General features: G+C 40.1%; 1 protein-coding gene across 7 annotated transcripts in view; it reads left to right on the forward strand.

Annotated features, from left to right (window-relative positions):
• SUPT3H (SPT3 homolog, SAGA and STAGA complex component) overlaps positions 1-21,833 on the forward strand; it is a 485,878-nt gene that overhangs the window by 418,850 nt on the left and 45,195 nt on the right. For all 7 annotated transcript variants that reach the window (XM_074991369.1, XM_074991373.1, XM_074991371.1 and 4 more), the window contains one exon: positions 2,720-2,830. In XM_074991369.1, coding sequence (XP_074847470.1) covers positions 2,720-2,830 — 111 coding nt within the window. The remainder of the gene's footprint in view (positions 1-2,719; positions 2,831-21,833) is intronic.

Below are 21,833 nucleotides of genomic sequence, written 5' to 3' on the forward strand. Positions count from 1 at the left end.
AGTCACTAATAGTCCTGCTTACAATAGCTTCTTTAATAAATAAAGATGCAGAGCTTTACCATTTAGGTGGTAGTTGGTAGCATTAGCTGGTCTTTTGTTAATCCACAGGCGGCATGGCTTTGAGCAAGCTCCCAGCTGCCTGGGGGAGGAGGGGTTGGGTTGAGCTTCCACCTCGTGTGTTGATGAAATTTGACTTTTGTGCCATTCTTGGCACCTGTGCCAGAGGTTGCTGACTCCTGTCCTAGGAGTTCTAAATGCTGCTTACTCCTCTTCCTTTTTATGTTGGGTTGGTAGTATTCATATGATTTGCATTGCAGTTCATGTGCTCAAAATGTTAGCTAAGGATGCAATTTTAGTTACATTTTGAATTTTGTTTAATAAAAACTCAAACCTTATTTCAGCACATTTTTAAAATATCATATTTATGAACTGCTGTATAGTTTTACTGAAATGTTCCCAGTAGCTTTAGTACACATGAAGTTTCAGCAGACGTCTGCTAGGCATAGCTAAGGCGTTGAAATAGAGCAGCATTTTAGCAAAGAATGCGATTCATACTACATCAGGGCCCAGACCTATAGGAAGCATTGGGCACATCCCCTTTGTAAATGTCCTTTAGAAAGGCCCATCCACACATTATGTAATATTTGCTTTACGTTCATTGACATCAACTGATGGTCAGCATTTCTGAAAATCAGGCATTTTATTTAGATACTGAGGATACATGTATGCTAAGGTGAAGATTGACATTCCAGAGGTTGATCTTCTGGGGTTCAATCTAGTAAATCAAACATTGAGGGGTCCCCTGTCAACTCTAGTACTCCTTGTGAGGAGTAAGTGAAGTCAATGGGAGAATTTCTCCCATTGACCTCCTGCAGTGGGGCTTCACTGGCAATTCAACTTAAGGTGTGTTGACTAGCTACACAATTCCCATAGGTAGAGTTGCATAACTTAAGCCGAATTTGTTTCATATTGTATAGCTGGCCTTTGCTTTATATATCTAAGTCTGAAAATTTTGGCTCATGGTGTTTGTGTACATACTGTTTATGTAGCGTCCATAGTATACTGGTCATGCTTAATGGGTTTGGAAGGTGCAATAGCTCACTGATTAGAGCACTAGCCTTATGAACCATGGGATTTGAGTTCAATCCTTGTTGGGGGCTTCAACCTAGGGGCAGGTTAGAGTAAACATCTATCAGGGTGAATGTAGATGATACTTATATCCTGCTGTGAGTGCTGGGGATTTGATGACCTCTTGAGGTCCTTTCCAGTTCTTATTCTATTCACCTGATTTTCTGATGTGTCAATCACTGGATGGAGTCTTTGAATTTTTACAAGCAGCTGTGTTGGGTAGCTAGCTGAACCCTACACCAATATTACAGTTTGCCTATCAAAAATATAGCACAGCTTCTGCTCCTGTTAAGATCTCTGTAGAATCAATGGGACCAGCATGCATGGCATGTGCTATTTCTTACCCCAGCCCCTTAGTTCAAAAATCTATTTAAAATCTGAAAAAACTCCTTTGATTCTATTAAAATATTTCTTTACTTTTGTGACTTTATCATTATGTTATTGGTCTCAGTTTTTAATTTAAAGTTGACACCATATTATTGTGATTGTGGGGTCTGCCTTGAATTACTTATCAGTTATTTTTTGCCATCCTTTAATATTACAGGTTGAACCTCTCTAATCTGACACACACTCATCCACCAACATCTGTAGTCCAGTAGGATTGTAGTTAGTTGGATGTTCACTTATCATGGCTATGTCTACACTAGAGGGTTTTGTCAGCAAAACAGCCATTGGACTGACAAAACCTGCAGAGCATCCAGATTCCCAAGGCATTCTGTCAACAATAAGTCAACAGAATGCACAACTTTTGTCAACAGCTGTACCCGGCTCCCCGCAAGGAATAATGCCTCTGTTGACAGAAAGTGGGTCTGGACATTCCAGGGGGTCCTCTTTCAACAAACAGGGCTTCTGGGACACTGGACGGCCCTGTCTGCTGTGCTTCTGGTTGGTCATTTTGCTGGTAGAACGGCCGGGCAGTTTGGCTGTGAGCTGTCGACAAGTTTTGTTGGAACATATCTTCCAACAAAAATTTCTGTCAGCAAATCCCTCTAATCTAGACATAGCCCATGGGTTTGCCGAAATTTCCCATGGTCCCATGAAGTTTGTTAGCAGTCACCAGTCCTGGTTCTCGGTGTTCTGTGCTGTTATTTAGCTGTAATTTACCCTGAATGTCTTCTAAGAGCCCGGTAAGCAGTGGACATGTTGGTAATGCCACTAAACAATACTGACCTCCCACAGTTTGGCAAATTCTCTAGTTCAGCACCATCAGGTCCTGAGGGTGCCGGACTAGAGATGTTCAAGCTGTATAATTAAAGCTTTTGAAATGTTTCAGAAATAGCTTTCTGTGGCTCTTGCAGCATGACTTACATAGGGCTTTCATTTGAATTTGAGCATTTCCTGCTCTTTTTCATTGCTGTATATGTCTACACTGGGTAAAATTGTTCTCTGGGTCTGTTCAGCAGAGGTCATGTGAAAGTCTTCTTTGATTTGTTAATAGATATTTAAGACGTAGTGTGTGGTAGCAGTGATGTGTATCCTCAAGGAAAAAAAATCTGTCCATTTTTACAAAGGTTTATTTTTCTTATTTGGTACCCGGTGGGTCTTTGTGTGTTTTTGATTTAGTAACAATGTATGTGTTTTTCCGTTGCAGAGTGCTGCAGCATGTGGTATAGAGGCTCAAAGTGATGCCATCCAGCCCTGCCACATCAGAGAGGCCATTCGACGCTACAGCCACAAGCTTGGCCCCCTTTCCCCATTCACAGTACGTAATAACAGAGTTATAAAAAAGCTATATTTATAATCTTAAAGATCTTTGATTTTTCAAGTGGTCAAATGAAGAAGCCTTAGAATTGTTGAGAGCAATTTGTGGTGACTGTAATTTTCTCTACGAAAGTGGCATAATTCTCTTGGGAAATAAAACTTATCCATTTCTGTCTCTTTTTGGAAGGACAAAAAAGTTTTTCTCTTTTAAATATTATTTTCTTTCAAATACAAATTATGCTTTTTCATTAGCACTCGAATTTTCTGTTTTTGCAAAATTTAGGTTTACTGTTAGTTTAAATTATAGGTATTGCAATACGTTGAGGAGCATTTTGTATTCTAAAATTAGTTATATGTCTGATACTGCTCCTATTGGCTGTTCAAATCTCAAGTGATACATTTAGGATCGGAGAAAGAGCAGATTGGTTTCTTTAAACAATTTAGAGCTTCCACTGAAACTGGATAGAATTGAGCTTGCTGTAAACTGTTGCTAGGGTTGTGAGGTTTTCCCATCATATTTTCTATACAAATTGGAAATTGGTTGTTCAAAGCAGCTAAACAAATTATTTAATTTTTCAGATGATGTAAGCTTCAAAGTTGCCAGGTGCATTTTATGTCATAAATTAGGAGCATCTCCTTATAGCTGGCTATTGTATGTGACCTATATCCTTTCCTGCTGCATAAGATCTCCCAATTTAAAAGGGAGCACACACATAAATATTTCAGTCAATAAAACTCCAAATCTGAGTACCAGAACACCAGAAGGAAGTTGACAACTTTGGGAGATTTGAGAAAAGAACATCTAAAATGATAAAGTGGTTGTTGAAAACAGCCTATAAGGAAAAAATAAACAACAATATATGCAATATGCTGTCACATATGATAAACGTCTATAAGTATCTGAAAACTGTTAGCATCAAGGAAAAAAGGTTGTTTACATGGTCCCAAGAGGTTATAACTAGAAGCAATTAAGTTTAAAAAAATTGAGAAGTAAAGTTAAATTTTCATAATGCCATAGGTGTGCCTGGTGCTTTTACATGCATGCCTATGTAGTATTGCATATATATTTTATTAATGATAGTTGTTGATACATGTTTTTAATAACTGCGTATAATCTCAACTATATTATTTCCCAGCCACAACTATTTGAATAATATTACATAATAGTTTATCACAAAAGTTATATTCCAGAATGGCACACAGTCTTTCATAATAGGTCGGTGATATTCAGCTAAAACTCTGCAGGTCTCATGGGTGATTCCTTGCTGGAAGTAAAAAAGTAAAGAGGTACGGTGACTGCTCTTACTACCACCAGCACACATGCCAAGACTGCCTTCATGGAGCAGCTCTCCAGGGTTAAGAGGTGTTGACATTGTTGATGGATTGGTATCAGGCCCTTATTTTTTCCTGCCTCAATCATCATAGAAATTGGAAACAGTGTGGAAAATATGGCAAGATTTCATGGATAAGACAGTATACTGGAATCAACTAGAATGAGATTTTGTCACAGATTTCCTGTTTGGCATTGACCAAGTCACACAGATCAAAATTGTCAGAGTACACCACTAATTGTGCTTTTCTCATTTCTGGGCACCTAAGTTTGAGCACCTGATTTTGAGGAGCGCTCAGCATTGATGTTGGCGGTTGTATTCAGTAGATGTTGCACATGCGACATCTGAAAAATTAGGCCTTAGGTGTCTCAAGTTGAATACCTAAACTTGGAAATTTTGGCCTTTAATCTTTTCTGTCTCAAAATGTTAGATAACTCCACCTAGAGTGCTCCAGAGACAGAGAGGGTTCAGGATTGAAAGTCAGAAAGAAAGTGGTACAAACACACATAGGTAAAGTATGAGGACATAGAATATGTAAAAAGTTTGTGAATGTCCTGCAGTAAACATGTACCACATTACATATCATTGTATGTGTGCTGTTCTTAAATTGGGTTACAACAAGTATGGTTTGAAGTTATTTATTAATGGCTGTCCCATATTCACATGCATTGCGGCTCTTGAACTACAGAGTTTTTTTAGTGAATTGGAAAAAATGGCTCTTCTTGCTATTTTGGTTGCTGACCCCCTGGACGAGGAAGAAAATTTGGGAAACCATTTGAACACAGTATTTAAAATAACATTTTTTGTCTGTTTTTCTGATAGGCTCCATAATGACCTTATCACAGAGTATTTGGGGAACTTTAATTAATATTTTAGGTTTTCAGGCCGTAGGCTCTCTGGAGATGCCCTGAAATTTAATAAGTACAACATAACTATGAATAGTTTTTATAAATCTGGAGACATGCAAAGATTTCTAATCTTCTGTTATTGATGCCAGACCTGTGTCTATAGTAAATAAATATAGTAAAAACCTGAAACTGTCTCCTTGCAATAGCAGGATTTGGTCTCCTTTATTAAACTTATACTAAACTAGTCTAAACTAAAGGTTAGTCATTAAAGAAAATACAAAAAACAAAAAAAACAGGAAATGGACATAATCCACAAGATTTTTTTTTACTTTAAAATAATTTCCATTTCATAGTAGCAAGTCACTTCAGGCAGAGAATACTCAGATTATTTTTCATTTGGGAGATTATTTTGGCTTTCTGCCATGGTATCTCACCTTCAGTGTTCAATCATCTTGCAGTATTTCACTGCCTATCATGTGTTAGCATTCAAGAATTGACCATGTCGTGAAAGACAGTCTTGTCTACACAAATGGATGGTGTTTAAATCAACAGCACATCTAGGGGACAGTCCAAAACATGAAGCTGCAAATTATCTGTTGATACTCCAAATTTTTAAAATTAGTGAGTCTGTAACGTAAGTATCGGAGGGGTAGCCGTGTTAGTCTGAATCTGTAACAGCAACGAAGGGTCCTGTGGCACCTTATAGACTAACAGAAAAGTTTTGAGCATGAGCTTTCGTGAGCACAGACTCACTTCTTCAGATGCTGGTCTTGGAAATCTGCAGGGCCAGGTATAAATAAGCCAGAGCAAGGGTGGGGATAACAAGGTTAGCTCAGTCAGCAAGGGTGAGGCTTACTACCAGCAGTTGATCTGGAGGTGTGAACACCAAGGGAGGGGAAGCTGCTTCTGTATTTAGCCAGCCATTCGCAGTCTTTGTTTAAGCCAGAGCTGAGGGCGTTGAATTTGCAGATGAATTGTAGCTCAGAAATTTCTCTTTGGAGTCTGGTCCTGAAATTTCTTTGCTGTAGGATAGCTACTTTTAAGTCTGCTACTGTGTGGCCCAGGAGATTGAAGTGCTCTCCTACGGGTTTTTGTATATTGCCATTTCTGATATCTGATTTGTGTGCGTTTATTCTTTTACGTAGAGACTGTCCAGTTTGTCCGATGTATATAGCAGAGGGGCATTGCTGGCACATGATGGCATAAATTATATTGATAGATGTGCAGCTGAATGAACCCACGATTGTGTAGCTGATCTGGTTAGGTCCTGTAATGGTGTTGCTGGTGTAGATATGTGGGCAGAGCTGGCAGCGAGGTTTGCTGCATGGATGGGTCCCTGAGTTAGAGTGACTGTGGTCTGGTGTATAATTGCTGGTTAGGATTTGCCCACAGACAACCTGCCAACCTGAAGCTTAAACCAGGGTTGTTCAACCTGCACCCCATGGGCTAGAATCCAGCCCATGGAGCCTTTATCCAGCATAGTTTGCATGGATGCAGGCTCCAGCCAGCAAGGCTCCTGCTGATGCGGCTCACGTGGGCCCCAGCTCCTCCTGGCACTCACATGAGTTGCACCTCCAGCCAGCGAGTCTCCTGCCGCCGTGGCTCATGTGGGTTGCGGCTCCAGCCAGCACAGTTCTGCTGGCGTGACTCGTGGGGTGTGGCTCCGGATGGTGCAGCTCACACACGCCCTGGCTTGGGTCCCAATATGGATGTGGCTTGGGCCCTGGCTCACGCAGCTCCTGCTGCTCCTGAGTTGGCAGCAGCTCTGGTAAGTTGATGCATTCAGTTTGTGCCAGTGGTGCCTGGCTCTGGGGTTGGAGCGGGGGGAGGGCATTTATTTAGAGCAGGGTGGTTGGGGTGGGAGGCTGGTGGTGCCTCGCTCTTGGGGAGGATGTACTGACTTAAAGCAAAGGGTTGTGGCTGCCTAGCTCTGGAGAGGGGAGTGGGGATTTGGGGGTTTTTCATGTCTGAAATTCAAGGTTTGGTACATAAGATAATAACTGAACCATTGGTAATTTCTTTGAGAACTAATGGCATATAAGAAAATATGGTCTAGATGAAATTCCTGTAAGGTGAGCATGCTGAAAGAATAGCTATCAGTGGTTCACTGTAAACTGGGAGGCCACATATAGTGGATGACACCAAGCTGGGATGGATTGTGTGTGATTTGGAAGCCAGGAGTAGAATTTTTTTATTTAAATATGGAACTGGAAGGGACCTTGAGAAGTCATTGAATCTAGTCCCCGTCATTCACAGCAGGACCAAGCACCATCCCTGACAGTTTTGGTTTGTTTTTTTTTTATTATAAATACAACTGCGCTGCCCCAGATCCTTGAAAGGCCCCCTCCAGGATTCAACACACAACCCTGTCTTCACAACGCTAGTGCTGTCACCACTATGCTATCGCTTCTCCCTTGAAAAATTGGAGAATTGGCCTAAAATCAATAAGCTGCAGTTTAATAAAGACAAAGTACTGCACTTAGGAAGGGAAAGTCAAATACAGAACTATAGAATGGGGAATAACTGGCTAGTGGGGAGGACCTGAGGGTTATTGCGGATCACAAATTAAATATACGTCAAATGTGTGATGTAGTTGCAGAAAAATACAGTACAGTGGTGTCCAACCTTTTTTCATCAGGGGCCACGTGGCAATTTTTACCTGTTCCAGGGCCCAAGCACAAAATAGCCTCAAACCCACCTCCTCGCCATCCCCAGGCTTAACCCCTGGCAGCCCCAAACTGCCCCCAGATTTAACCCTCTCCCCCTTCCTGCAGCAAGGCACCCTGACTGAGTGGGGCCACGCTGCCAGAACCCCAAGCGCCATGCCAGAGCCCTGAGAGCTGTGCTGTGCCTCACCCAGCCCTGAGAGCCATGCCCCTACCCATCTAGCCCTGAGAGCTGCGTGACCATCTTTTAAAAATGGCACCACTGTCTGTTCCGTGGGCCAGATTAAAAGACTCCATGGGCTGGATTCTCACTTGTGGACCACATGTTAGACACCCCTGGGCTAGTACCATTTGGGGTATATTAACATGAATTCTCTATATAACATATAGGAGGTAATTGCCTTGCTTGTCTCAGCTGGAATACTGTGTCCAGTTCGGTGCACTGCGTTTTAGTAAAGGAATGGACAAATTGGAGGAAGTGCAAAAGAGAGCAATGGAAGTGACACAAGATTTACAAAATGTGATCTATGAAGAAACTTAAAAAATCAAACATATTTAATCTTGTGAAAGAAAAAATAGGAGGTATCTATTAACAGTCTTAAAATGTATCACAGTCTGTTATAACAGGGACAGTGACTGATGTTCTACCTTCAGAGGACATGCAGAAAAAGAAAGAGTGAATCCAAGAAACCTGATTTATTTGTGAGACAAATTTAGTGTGCCTTCTCTCTGCAAATGTGCATAGTAAATCAGCTTAATCTGCAGCAAGGGAAATTTAGATTAGATATTAAGAAAAACTTTTCATCTGTAAGAATAGTTGATCCCTGGACTATTTTTTTCAGAGGGTACATGAAAACCCCATCATTGGAGGGTTTGTAGTGGGTTTTTTGCTTTTGTTTTGTTTTAAGAATAGGTCCCAGCTAGTCTAGGTATATTTTGTCCATCTCAGCACAAGGAGCAGGCTAGATGACTTCTTGAGATCTCTTTCAGCTCTGCGTTGCTATGATTGTGTGGTGGCCAATATTTGCCTCCAGTGCTCTTGATGTAAGGTACTCTTCTTCCAAAGTGAAGGCCTCTGCAAGTTGCAATGAGGAGAGCATCCCGCTTGCAAACCTTAGGCATTGCTGCAGACAGTTTTCAAACTATTGAAGCTCTTCTTTTTGATAGCTGATTCCTGTTTTCAGATAAAATGGATTAAACCTTATGTTAATTTAAGGACTCTAAAGCTACTGTTCACTCCTTACAAGCATATATTGCAGCTCTAGGAGACACTAATACAGGCTTCAACAGCAGCAATGGCGGTATTAGAGGCAGTTGTTTTACCCATCCAAGGCAGACAGTTTTCAAAGAAGAGAAATAAGCCTCCATGTAGGAGATCATGTAATTCTAATGCAGTTCAACCTCAGCCAGCTAGGACAAGCAAGTAATCCTTTTCATAGACACACAAATTCTGCAGTGTAAGGGACCACTGGGATTATTTAGTCTATCCTCCTGTCTAACACAGGCCTATAGACTTCCCAGCAATGCCTCCCAAAGCACATCTTTTGGGGAAAAACAAACACACAAACATCCAATTGTAATTTAAGAGGGCAAATCCATCACAAGCCTCTTGGTAAATTATTCCAACGATGAGTAACTTGCACTGATAAAAAAAATTCACTTCTCCTTTCTAGTCTAAATATGTCTAGCTTCAGCTTCCAGCCACTGGATCATACCTTCCTCTGCGACTCTGAAGAATCAATTATTAAATAGTTGTTCAGTCAAGCCTGAACTTTTCTACTTCTACTTGAGTTTCCCCTGTTTATGAATTCCAGGATTGCATTAGCCCTTTTAGTCACTCTGCAGTGGGCACTCGTGTTCAGCTGATATTTGCCAGGCTCCCAAGTCTTTTTCAGAGTCATTGTTTCTCAGGTCATCTCCTATCCTGTAAGCATGTCCGACATTCTTTGTTCCTGGCTATGTATATTTGCATTTAGCCATAATAAAAAGCATATTGTTTGCATGTTGTTTACCAAGCAATCCAGATTGCTTTGAATCAGTGACCCGTCCTCGCTGCTTACCTGTTCCACAATTTTTCTGTCATTTTGATACTTTGTGAGTGATTATCTTATATTTTCTTCTGCATCGTTACTAAATGTGTTAAATAAGATAGGGCCAAGAATTAGTTCCTGTGGACCACACTGCAAATACACCTGCTCAGTGATAATGCCTCATTTACACTTGCATTTTGAGACTTATCAGGAAGTTTTTAATCTGTTCAAGGTGTGCTTATTTTGGGGTCATTTTTAGATCAAAATATCAAGTGTTTACCAAGTGAAATGTCTTGCAGAAGTTTAAGTGTATCATTATATCATGACTAGTGCCTTTACCAAACAAACTTGCAGTCCTGTCAAAAAAAAAAAAAAAAAAGATGTCAAGTAGTTTGATGGGATCTATTTTCAACAAATCTGAGTTGATTTTCATTAATTACATTACCTTCCTTTCATTCTTTGATTCATCTCTTTATTAATTTATTTGCCTTGAGGATAGTAATATGCTCCTTAGCAATCTACCCTCCTTTCTCTCACTTGCAGAGAGATCATCCCATTTTCTTGTTGAATGGAAGTTCTTAATGATGGGCAGATTGGCTGTAATCACTGTTTGACTGGGTATTCTGTCTGGCGTTTTTTTAACCCAGCATCATCCCATTCAACTTCCTTCTTTAGGGACCTCCCTTTTGTATGTTCAACAGATTCAGACTCCCTTCTATCTGCAGGCTATAGCAGAAGTTCTGCTTCAGCATTGGAGTAGGAGTGATATGATGCTGTTGCAAAAAATCAAGCATGATTCTGGGATGCATTAACAGGAGTGTTGTGAGCAAGACATAAGTCATTCTTCCACTCTGCTCAGCACTCATTAGGCCTCAATTGGAGCATCATGTCCACCTCTGGGCACCACATTTCAAGAAAGAATTGGAGAAGGTCCAGAGAAGAGCAACAAGAATGATTAAAGGTCTAGAGAACATGAGCTGTGAGGGAAGACTGAAAGAACTGGGCTTGTTTAGTTTAGAAAAGAGAAGACTTAGGGCGACATGATGGCTGTTTTCAAGTACCTAGAGGAGGGAGAAAAATAGTTCTCCTTGGTCTATGAGCATAGGAGAAGAAGCAATGGGCTTAAACTGCAGCAAGGGAGGTTTAGATTACACATCAGGAAAAACTTCCTAACTGTCAGGGTGGTTGAACACTGGAATAAGTTACCTAGGGAGGTTGTGGAATCTCCATCGCTGGAGATATTTTCCAGTAGGTTATTTAGACACCTATCGGGGATGGTCTAGATGGTGTTTGGTCCTGCTGAGAGGGAAGGGAACTGGAGTCAATGACCTCTTGAGGTCCCTTCCACTTCTAGTATTCTATGATTCAGGAGGAGAGATTATTTATGATACAGTCTCATTCTCAGGATGAAAGTTGTGGTGGTCTGAGAGCCATTCTTAATCTTTAGAATCTCAACAAGTCCCTCAGGTACAATAGGTTTTGGATGTTATCTCTAGCATTGATTATTCCTTCCCAAAATCACAACTGTTTTGCTGCCCTCAATTTGAAGGATACCTACTTCTGTGTGGTAGTATTGGTAAGTCACAGGAAGTTTCAAAGGTTGATAACAGGGTTCAAAAAAGACCTAGGTATATTCATGGAGGATAGCCTCAGAAGGGAAGCCATGTTAGTCTGTAGCTTTACAGAAACAAGTAGGCCTGCAGCACCTTAATTGCTAACAGTTTTTTGATGAGGTAATGAGCTTTCGTGGGTAAGACCAATTACCTGATAAATGTTTGTAAGTCTTTAAGGTGCTACAGGACTCCTTGTTTTTGTCATGGAGGATAGGTCTATCAATGGTTAATAGCCAGGATAGATAGAAATGGTGTCCCTGGCTTCTGTTTGTCAGAAGTTGGAAATGGGGAACGGTGACTGGAGGATCACCTGTTCTTTTCATTCCCTGTGGGGCACCTGGCATTGGCCACTGCTGGATAACAGGGATACTGAACTAGATGGACCTTTGTTCTGACCCAGGAGAGCCATTCCTATGATCATATAATAAACATGATCAGCACTTCGTTATGAAATGTTGTCAGACCTGTGACAGTTCACCAAATGCATGACACTGATGTCAGCCTTACAGAGAAGAAACAGGGTCCATCTCATCTCTTACCTAAACGATTGGTTAGTTATGGGTAGATCAGAACAGCAGGTTCTGCACCATGTCTGGTATATTCACCTTTTCAGTCCCCTGCATCTCAGAGAAAACCAAAAAAAACCTGTTCATTTCAATGCAGAAAGTTGAATTCTTTGGGGACCTTCTGTACTTTATGAATTCTATTGCATGAGAGAAACGGACCAGTCACCAGCTATGTACTTCCCCTGAGTCACTTCACTTGAGTCCAGCACCACAGTTCAGTCCTGTCTTACGCAGCCTGGGTAGCGGCCAGAAGGACACGCATGGTACAAGCACTGCCCTGTGGGTACTGCGGCAGAAAACTCTCTGACTTCAGCACTCTGGGTGTGTGCGCACCTGAGTGGAATACATGTGTGCAACACAGTTCAAAGACAAACAGGTAAACAGAAGTTAAACTGGGCTGAGTAACCATTTGATGTGTTTGAAAAAAATGTGTCCCAAAGCTGGACAAAGTATTGAACATGCGACATTTTTCACAGAAAGGATTTTAAAGAAAAATTCCATTTCAGGAGAACAAAAATGAAATTTCTCATCTTTCCAGCTACCTTTAGGGAAGGATCATTAACAGTGAAATTGAGGAAAGCCTGCCAGGCCAGTTGCCAGAGTGGCAGAGTGCCCAGGCACTCTGCCAACCCCTAGCTGCGAGAGCTAGAAAGAAGCTGCTTGTCCCTTGGAGGCTGGGGCAAGGGACAGTAAGATAGAGAAGCAGCTCCCCTCAGCATTGCCTCTTGCTACCCCCTTGGAACTACCAGAAAAATGAGAAATTCCTCTTTTTTTCTCCTGAACTAGAATTTTTATTTAAAATCATTCCTGTGAAAAATGTCGTATGTTCAATACTTTGTCCAGCTTTGGGACACATTTTTTTCAAACCCATCAAATGGTTACTCAGCCCAGTTTAACTTCTGTTTATGTGTTCGTCTTTGAGCTGTGTTGCACACACGTATTCCACTCAGGTGTGCACACACCCAGAGTGCTGAAGTCAGAGAGTTTTCCGCAGCAGTACCCACAGGGGCGGTGCTTGTACCATGTGTGTCCTTCCACCACTACCCAGGCTGTGTAAGACAGGACTGTGCTGTGGTGCTAGATTCAAGTGAAGTGCATAGTGGATAGCCAGACCTCCTGGGCACTGCTCTCCAGCAGCTGCAGAGAGGCAGAGGACCATGGAGCTTTATAGAATTACAGGGAGGCTGGGAAGCAAAGTATCTTGGCTCTTTGCCTCTGTGTCCTCTGGAGTTAATAGCAAAGTGGGAGGCAGAGCACCCTGGCCTTTGCAGCCCTCTGGGATAGCTGTTGTTAGTTTCACTGGGCAAAAGTGATGCTAACAAAAGCTTTCCAGTATTGAGAGACAGTTTGGGAGCCATCATTTCAATGGTCCAAAGAGAAAATTGACATTTTCTTGCAGAAGGTATCTATTTAATTTTTTTTTAAAAAATAAACAAAAATCAGCATCTTTTGTTGTCAAATCATTCAGAACAGCTCTGTTCCCGAATACTACCTTTGCACTGGCTGATACGTGACTTTGAGTCACAAAAGCTGACCGCGATACTTGATTCTACTTCTGCTTAAAAGGAAACTGAGAGCAAACATAGGAAACATAACTTATTGTGTCAAGAAATCTAAGTTCCAATGGGAATATGCTTTCCAGCATGACTATTATTATTTGTTAAGCATTAATAATATGTTTGGCACTCGGCATAAAATGTAAAATATGGAGATATTCTCTGTCATCTGATCTTTCTTCTTCTTTGTCGTCGTCTTTTTCTTTTCCTCCACCATTTTCCTGTCTCCTTTGTTTGATGCCTGTGATGTGAACTATTAATAAGGCAGATCTGGAGAAAAAGTTAACTTGTGTAATTTATTCTCTAGCAGCATTTGATCGATGTTGGTTTGGACCTAAAGAAGACTTTAAAAGTTTCATAATCATATGGTAACAGAGTGCTAACATGAAAGTAGTGAAAATGATCCGTTTGCATTTATTCTAACCTTAATAGTTATGTCAAAATGACTAAGATAATTAGAGCATTTAGGTTTCTGCCCTAGGGCATAAGCCACAAAGGAAAGCCAGCAAGTGTATGCTAGATTCTTCTGCACTCTAAGATAGTCTAGACGTATATTTTATCCATGTATTGACAGCTTATGGGTGGTGCCCTCTATTATCTAGTTTAAAGCATGATCCCAACTTTCAACCAGCAAAGATGTAAATGACTGATTTAAAACACAGTGCCATATAATTTTGCAAGACAAGAATGGGAAATATGTAACTCTTCATCATGTGGGATGATGTAATTCCATATGTTGTAACTGAATCTGTTTTTTTCTGTGCCACATGCATATTAGCTAAAACAGTCAGACATTTCTGTATTATTTCATTGTGGGCTAAACCTTGCTTCCTTATTCAGGCAAAAATCAATAGGAGATTTGCCAGAGTAGGGTTCAGAGAATTTTTTACATTGAGATGTGAATGTATATTTGAATACAGTTGACTTAAAAGCTTTTATGAACTATTAATGAAATGGCACTTTTTCACATTTTTTTCTTGAAATGTTTAAGGACTGGAAATAAGTGAGGGCAGTTAAATCACTACTTAATCTTCCAGTCAGTCCAAATCAGGGTTCTAATAAGAATGAGTTTGGTGGTTGTAGGGCACCACCCACGTAATTAGGTAATTTCATCATTCATTTGATGAGAGATCTTGGTTTCAGACAAGCTCAAGTCATAGCTACAGTGAAGAGTGTGAGTGAATTACCTCTCTTGCTCTTAATAATGTGTTACCTTTTGGGTTAAATCAGAAGTCAGTGAAAAGTCTGTTTGAAAGACAGTAAACTGCATTAGTTTATCACCTGATCAGTGTATAGTTCATGTTAAGGCTCTGATTCTAGACTAATTTCTGTTAATTTTACACTAGTGTAATGCCTTTGATTTTAGTGGCATTTTTCCTGATTTATTTGGGTGAAAGTGCAATAAGATTTAGTCCAATGTCTTCAGAGATATGAAAATTAATCTAGAAGTGGTAGTAAGTATGATGTTTGTGATAATTTGAAGATTCTACAGGCACTTTGCAAACACTTACTAATTAAGCCTCAAAACATCCATATAAAATTATCATTACCGCAAATTACAAAATTGTCAACAATTGGTTAATATACAGTCATTCAGCTTTGATGTCCTTTGTAATGTGTGCTTTTCATATCATATGTTTTTCAAAGGAGCTGCATTCAAAGAAAATTGCAAAACTGGGGCTGATAATTTATAGACTAGAATATCTAAATATACCCATAAATAGTGAGTTCAAACCATAAATATGTAAAACCAGAAACCGCCCGGGGCATTGTGTCCATTACTCAAGCTTAGAGGTTTGAATTTGGAGTGCAGATCCCAATGGGGAGCCATTCTAATAGAATCTGATATGCCCATTAATTTATTCAGTGTTAAATGTTTCCAATGCGACCTTAAAAACTGAGGTTCTGTCTGCTGTCCTCTGGCATTTTTACGAGAGTATGGATTTCCTCCTTGTCTTCAGCCAAAGTTTGCCTTTATCTCCCCTCACCCTGCAATCTGTCATACAAAGGGTTCAGCAGCACTTGGCTTCACTCTAGTGCCCCAGCCCTGGCAGCACTGGAGTGATGCTGCTTACATATTGTTCATGAAGCACTCTGGGAGTGTTTGGGAGGAGAAAGCCCTGTTCTTCCATCTGCTTAACTGCACCTGCATGTGTCAGAAGGCTGGGTTGTAGGAGGGGGCAAGGGCTTTGGATGGGGACACAGGGTCTGGGGTGGAGCTGGGAAAGAGGAGTTTGGGATACAGGATGAAGCTCCCTGTGGGAGCGGCTCTGGTCTGAGGCAAGGGGGTGGATGTGTAGGAGGGGGGTGCAGGCTCTGGGCCAGAAGTGTGGGCTCTAGGCTGGGGCCAGAAATAAGGGGATTCAGAGTGCAGGAGAGAGATCTGGGCTGGGACTGGGGATTGGGGTGGGTAGGAGATGGGTGGTCTGGATGGGAGTATGTGCTCTGGGCTGGGCTAAGGATGGGGAATTGGGGGTGGAGGAGGGGGGTTCAGCGTGTGGGAGGGGTTCTTAGCTGGGGCAGGGTATTGGGGCACAGAAGGAATTTGGGGCTGCAGGAGGATGTTTGGGTGTGGGTGGTGGGGCTCACAGCTGAACTTTGGGGCTTGGGAGGAGGTGCAGAAGTGGGCTTTTGGCAGCCTTCACCTCAGGTGGCTCCCAGGAGGTGGTGACATGTCTCCCAGCCCCTAAGTGGAGACGTGGCTAGGTGGTTCTCTGCACTGCTCCCATTGACCGTGATTCCTGTCCAGCCAGTACTTGGTGTGGGCGGCAGAGCCCCATTGCCATTTCTCCATCTGGGAGCTGAGGGCCATGCTGCTGCTTCCAGGGAGCCATACGGAGCAAGGCAGAGAGTGGGCCAGCACCATACCAGCCATACTTTTAAACCAGATGCCTGGCAACTCCAGACATCCCACTTTTATCCACAGTATTGTTATGCTGTTTGTTAATGCATATTAATACACACTTTCTCTTCAAGTGGCTGAAAAGTAATACATCTTATCTTAAAATATCAGTTTCTCATCCGATGGACACAGCTTACCTTTTGCTTTGAGCTGTCATAGTTCAGCACAAAATTAGCATATAATGGAAGAGGCTGACGATCTTTTTGGAAACATTTTCATATTCCTTCAGCTTGTGCCCTTTATATGTTTCCATCGGACTATTTCCCCTTTTAAAGTCACGGTGCTGAGTTTTGGGATTTCCTGAGTAGAGGGATATGAGGATGGTGACAGTCCTCTGGTCTTGGTTGTGCTGCATGTTCTTAGGTAGCACTCACATGCCTGTATTTATTGCTCTGTCTGAGTCAGGTTGTGTACTGAAGTAAGTGAGCATGACATATCACACTCAGAGTTTCAGATAGACTTAGTTTCAGATAGTCACAGCTTATAGGCCCTAGTGTAAATATGTCCTAAAAGGATTTATGCTGTGGCCCAAAATTTTAAAACTGAGTTTAAAAAAAAAATTCAAAGAGCTCAGTACAATTTGTTTTTTCTTGACTAACATTCAAATATCAAACAGGACTAAATAGCAATTAATCCCTCCATAGAGAGAATGCCACAGGAAGTTGAGGCAGAGGCTGGTTTTATTTGTACCTTGTACAGTCCTGCCCAAGTTCTATGTAGATAACAAATGATTAATTTAATCACTTCAGGTATTTTAATGGTACCTGTTGTGCATGCATACAAGTGTCTGTCTGTGTAATATATAGTGTAATCAAATAGTAAAATTTGTAAAGAATTTCCACTTTGTTGCCGATGAAAGATGCTATGGAAATATAAGATCATTACCATCAGTGGCACCAGCAAAGCAGACCACTTAAGAAGATGTTTAAATCCATCTCATTCAACAAAGCACTGAAGCACATTGTTGCATCTTTTAAAAACTTTGGTTAATCTGGTAGTGAGACTTATTGGTTTCTAGTGCTCACTGATGAAAAAGAAAACAAAGTTATGAAACATTGCTGGAATGCCAGTTCTTAGATGTTATTTGAGATTAATACTGTAGAATAGGGGAGGATGGTAGGGTTGCAGCAAATAGAGATCAATTTTTTTTTAATATTAAGGCTGTATACATTGTTGGGATCACAAGTGAAATAATATGATTCAGAAATGTCCCCATGAAAGGAAGATCTGCTGGGACATAATCTGAAAAGTGAGAATGCTTGTGGTAACACACATGAAATGTATGAAGATATGTCTTTACGTTTGCTCTGCAAGCTATCTTTCTTAATCAAGAAAGTACCTGGAAGTTTAATTTTGGCTATTGTCAACATTTTGTGCAAGCTGCACCCCTCCCCCCATGAAAAAAGTCTTCATTAGTAAGTAGAAAATGCTACAGATTTGGCTGCAGGATACAAAACTTGTAGATATTACAGGTGAACATTTCAAAAGCACCTCAGTGACTTAGAAGCCTAAGTGACATTTTTAAAGTGATCAGATACTTGAGAAACAAAGTCGTCTTGAAAATGTGAATGAAATCATAGATTCAGAAATAAATGTCACTATTGCCATTTAATTTATTTTGGCCAAGATTTCATCCTTAGTGCAGAAATCAGTTTATACAATTAAATTTAGGCTCCTAAGTCCCTTTGGTGCTGTTGAAAATGTAATCCAAGCTGTTATCAATTGCATTTGTGTTTATGTGTGTTTTAATTACACAGAAAAATCAAATTAAACAATTCTAGTTTTTATTTTTATTTTTCACTTCTAAAATACGAATATTACTCTGGTGTGTTAAACAGGTACGGTTACCTTTCCTCCTGATATATGTCAGGGTATTGTCTATTACTTGTTATTCTATAATATGAACGCATTGTATGTGGAAATATGAATGATTATTCTATAAAAACACAAGGAAGTCAACTCTCAGTTTGAAAATCTTGTTCCCTTCCCCTCAACCCAAAGTTCCTCCTTACAGATTTATGAAAGAAAGCATTTCTTTCTGTAAAAGGTTTTTGTATGCCAGCATCTGGAAGTGTTTATTTCAGTGGCGTGTAATCTATCTGTGGATTTAGTTAGCACCAGACCCCCTTTTGTGTACTCCTGACTTAAAAATTTTATAAATGATCCTGTTGAATTTGTGCCAGCGTGCACATGGTTTGGCTGATTGCTGCATATATCCTTTACCTGCCAGTCACCTTTGATTTATATTCCTTCCCCTCTGTTTTTGCCTTCCAAAAATGGTGCCACCGAACTGTCTTGTAAATCATCTTATTGGATAAATTGCTCCAAGATTAGATGGTACATTTTTGGCTGCTTTATAGACAGAATGCAGCTTTATAATCCACCCTTACGAACTTTCTGTAGAACCATTTAGGAAGGAATATTGAACAAGGGAAACTCAAGTTGCCACTAGTTTATTCCAAACTATTCTTTAAAATACTTTACAAAATGCTGCAGATTTCTCCAGTATTTGACTGGGGTACATATTGGAGTTGCTGTGTCCAGTACTCATCTCTCAATGGGACTACTCCAGAGCGTAAGATCAATATATTTGGCCCTCAGTATTAATATTCAGAACTGTCTGCACTGAATTTGAATTAAGACTATTTTAAAGCATTTTATTTGGAAAGGATTTAGTATTTGAAGTCTATTTAGTATATGTGATATTTTTTTTTGATTTTTAGGAGTCCTGTTTCCCTCTTTAAATTTAACAGCTAAACCGGTTTCAGGATGACAAAGGTTTTGTAAGCTTTACATAATGACATTACTAATTTGGAGGGTTTTATGAAGCTTCCTGGAGAAAAGCAGGTGGCTTGGCAGTAATTTAAAAGTTTCACTATTTGTGGTAGTGGTTTCAAAGCGGTTTCATATTTCTAAAGAGAGACCAAACAGCATATTGCTTAAGAGTATCTGACACAATGATGTATCATTCTGGACTAAGTTTCCAGGAGTTCAATGGTCATTAAACATGTTATTTGACTTTACATTATAGTTTCCCAGCTGTCTCTACTAAGGATAATCTTAACACTCAAACAGAATTGAGTAGTGAAAGAGTTAGCGCATATTGCTGATGAAACAGTAAGTTGCCTGGATAATTTTATTAAACAGGAACATAGATTTTTAGATAACCCAAAAATGTCATTTAACGACATTGGAAAAGAACTGCCTCATTTTCTCTGGAGCACTGGGAAAGTATTTACAAATGATCTGGATAGCATTTGATATCCTGTGGGGACATTTAAAATTCTTGGATTGCACATACATCAGTGTCTTAACACACAACACAGTACATGAATTGTTGCAAGCAGCATACAAGACTTCTAGGCAGAATAGATGTGGTCCTGTTCAGCCAGGAGATGTTGACACAAAACTGACTCTTCACATGAAACTTTCACTACAGAAGTGCAAAAGATCACTAGTGTACTATCTTTTTACACGCAGAGATTGGGCAGTTCAGGCGCTTGTTTAATTACATGTGTGCAACTTGCTCTTTCACATGAATATATGTAATTCTTTATTTCTTTAGAGTCATACTTCACAATAAAAAAACTTCTGCTCTGGCCACCTGAGAAATTTTCCGAAGTCCTTTAGGAAAAAAGAAGCACAGAAAAGATAGCTATGAAGTGCAAGTTAGCTGCAACTTTTCTTGGAAACAAAGCAACTCTTAAGGTTGTAAACCATTTATAGCCTCTTAAATGTTCAGCATAGCCTTGTTTAAATACAGTAAAAGTTTTGTTATCTGGCATTTGGATAAGCCGCACATTCTATTCACGGGTGAGGCTGTAGTATAAATGAGAATCTGGCCCCAGCGTTTCTGTGGAACTAGCCCAGAATACACTGCAGCAGCACAGATGCATACTTAATGGCTATTGTAGACTAGAATGACAGAACAATGTACTTCTGTATTTTAGAGATTTCAGGCAATTATACCAAAGTTAGATGCAGAAGCATAAACATGTTATTCAGAGATTGTAACTTCCATTAATTTCAAAAAATAGTTCAGATACATCCACACACTGTGTATTTTCTGGATATGCACTGCCAACCCATCAATAAATATTAGTACATTACTAGAGTCCTGCATGGATATAAAATTTGTATCCACATCTGTAGCCACAGAAATGAGCTGTGGATATCCACATCCACAGATATAAAGCAGATATTCCCAAATTTACAGGGTTCTAGATACAAAATTTGCATCTATATCCTCACTTATATATGCAAAAATGAGCCACAGATATCTACATTGACATCTATAAGTAGATTTTCTATATCTGCTTTATAGCTGCAGATTTGCATAGCTGTCTAAATAACTGCTAAGCAATATGAGATTCTTATGCAAAATGAAGATCATTCCTTTGTTGCCATATACAAAAATAGTCTAGATTCCCAGTTGTTTTTGTATTTTGGTGAGTCTGTTAGTCCCCGTTATTCTTCAGTTAAAAACATTATGTTCTTGGACATCAATGGCTGTCAGGCAAGCTGACCATAATCCCATGCTCTGAATGTTCCTAAAACTCTGACAGCCACAGTATAGGATTGGATGACAAGAGGTGGATCCCTCTTCTTTTTCATTCTCTCTAAAACATCCAACCCAAGCTGCTACCGAAAGGTGGGATGCTGGGCTAGATGGATCATTAGCCTGACACTGTATGGCCATTCTTATGAACTGTTATGTAATGTAATATAGATCAGCGTAATCACAAGTCTGTAAACTTCTCTCAGCTTCCCCTTGATAGAATGATTGTTCATTTATACATTTGTCTTTCTGAACGATCCCAAAGCATTTTACAAATTTAAGCTACACAGAGCAATCAATTCATCCATCATTGAGACTCAGCCTGGTCTGAAGTGAAATGCAGTGGCTCTGTAATGGTACACAGAAATGCCACCGAGCTGTTTAGGACAGGAAGTGAACAATCTCATTGAAACAGCAGGGAAATTACAGAAACCTAGATTATAATTGCCTGAATTGCAATTAATGACACTGTTTTAAGAAAATCCCACTGGAACCTTTAGTTTCTACAAGTAGTTAGGAATTTCATTTTATATCTCATCTTTTAACTAGGGCTAGAAAGATTCATACTTTTGTGTTGACCTTGGATGCTTAAGGTACACCAACTCTCCTCAGAATCCCTGAAGGGGAAATAACAGAAAGGCTACATTGTTGAATAGTTTTATAACACATCTGAGATATAGAAAGTGTGTTTTATATTCTCAGTTCTGTCACAAGTTACTTTTCTTTCTGTGACTATTTCCTCAGCTGTAAAATAGGATAATAATACCCACTTCTCGGAGTTGTTGCGGGTCTTAATTCATTAATATCTGCAGAACATCTGTGTTGTGTTGAAAATTCCAGCTACTTCCATTGCTTTGCAGGATCTGGTGCTGGATTTTGGCATGGCTTTAGTATTGCTTCGCAAGGCACAGGTAAGCTGTAATGACATTTCTCG

This window comes from Carettochelys insculpta, chromosome 3 (genome assembly GCF_033958435.1).
Source record: "Carettochelys insculpta isolate YL-2023 chromosome 3, ASM3395843v1, whole genome shotgun sequence".
Taxonomy (NCBI): domain Eukaryota; kingdom Metazoa; phylum Chordata; order Testudines; family Carettochelyidae; genus Carettochelys; species Carettochelys insculpta.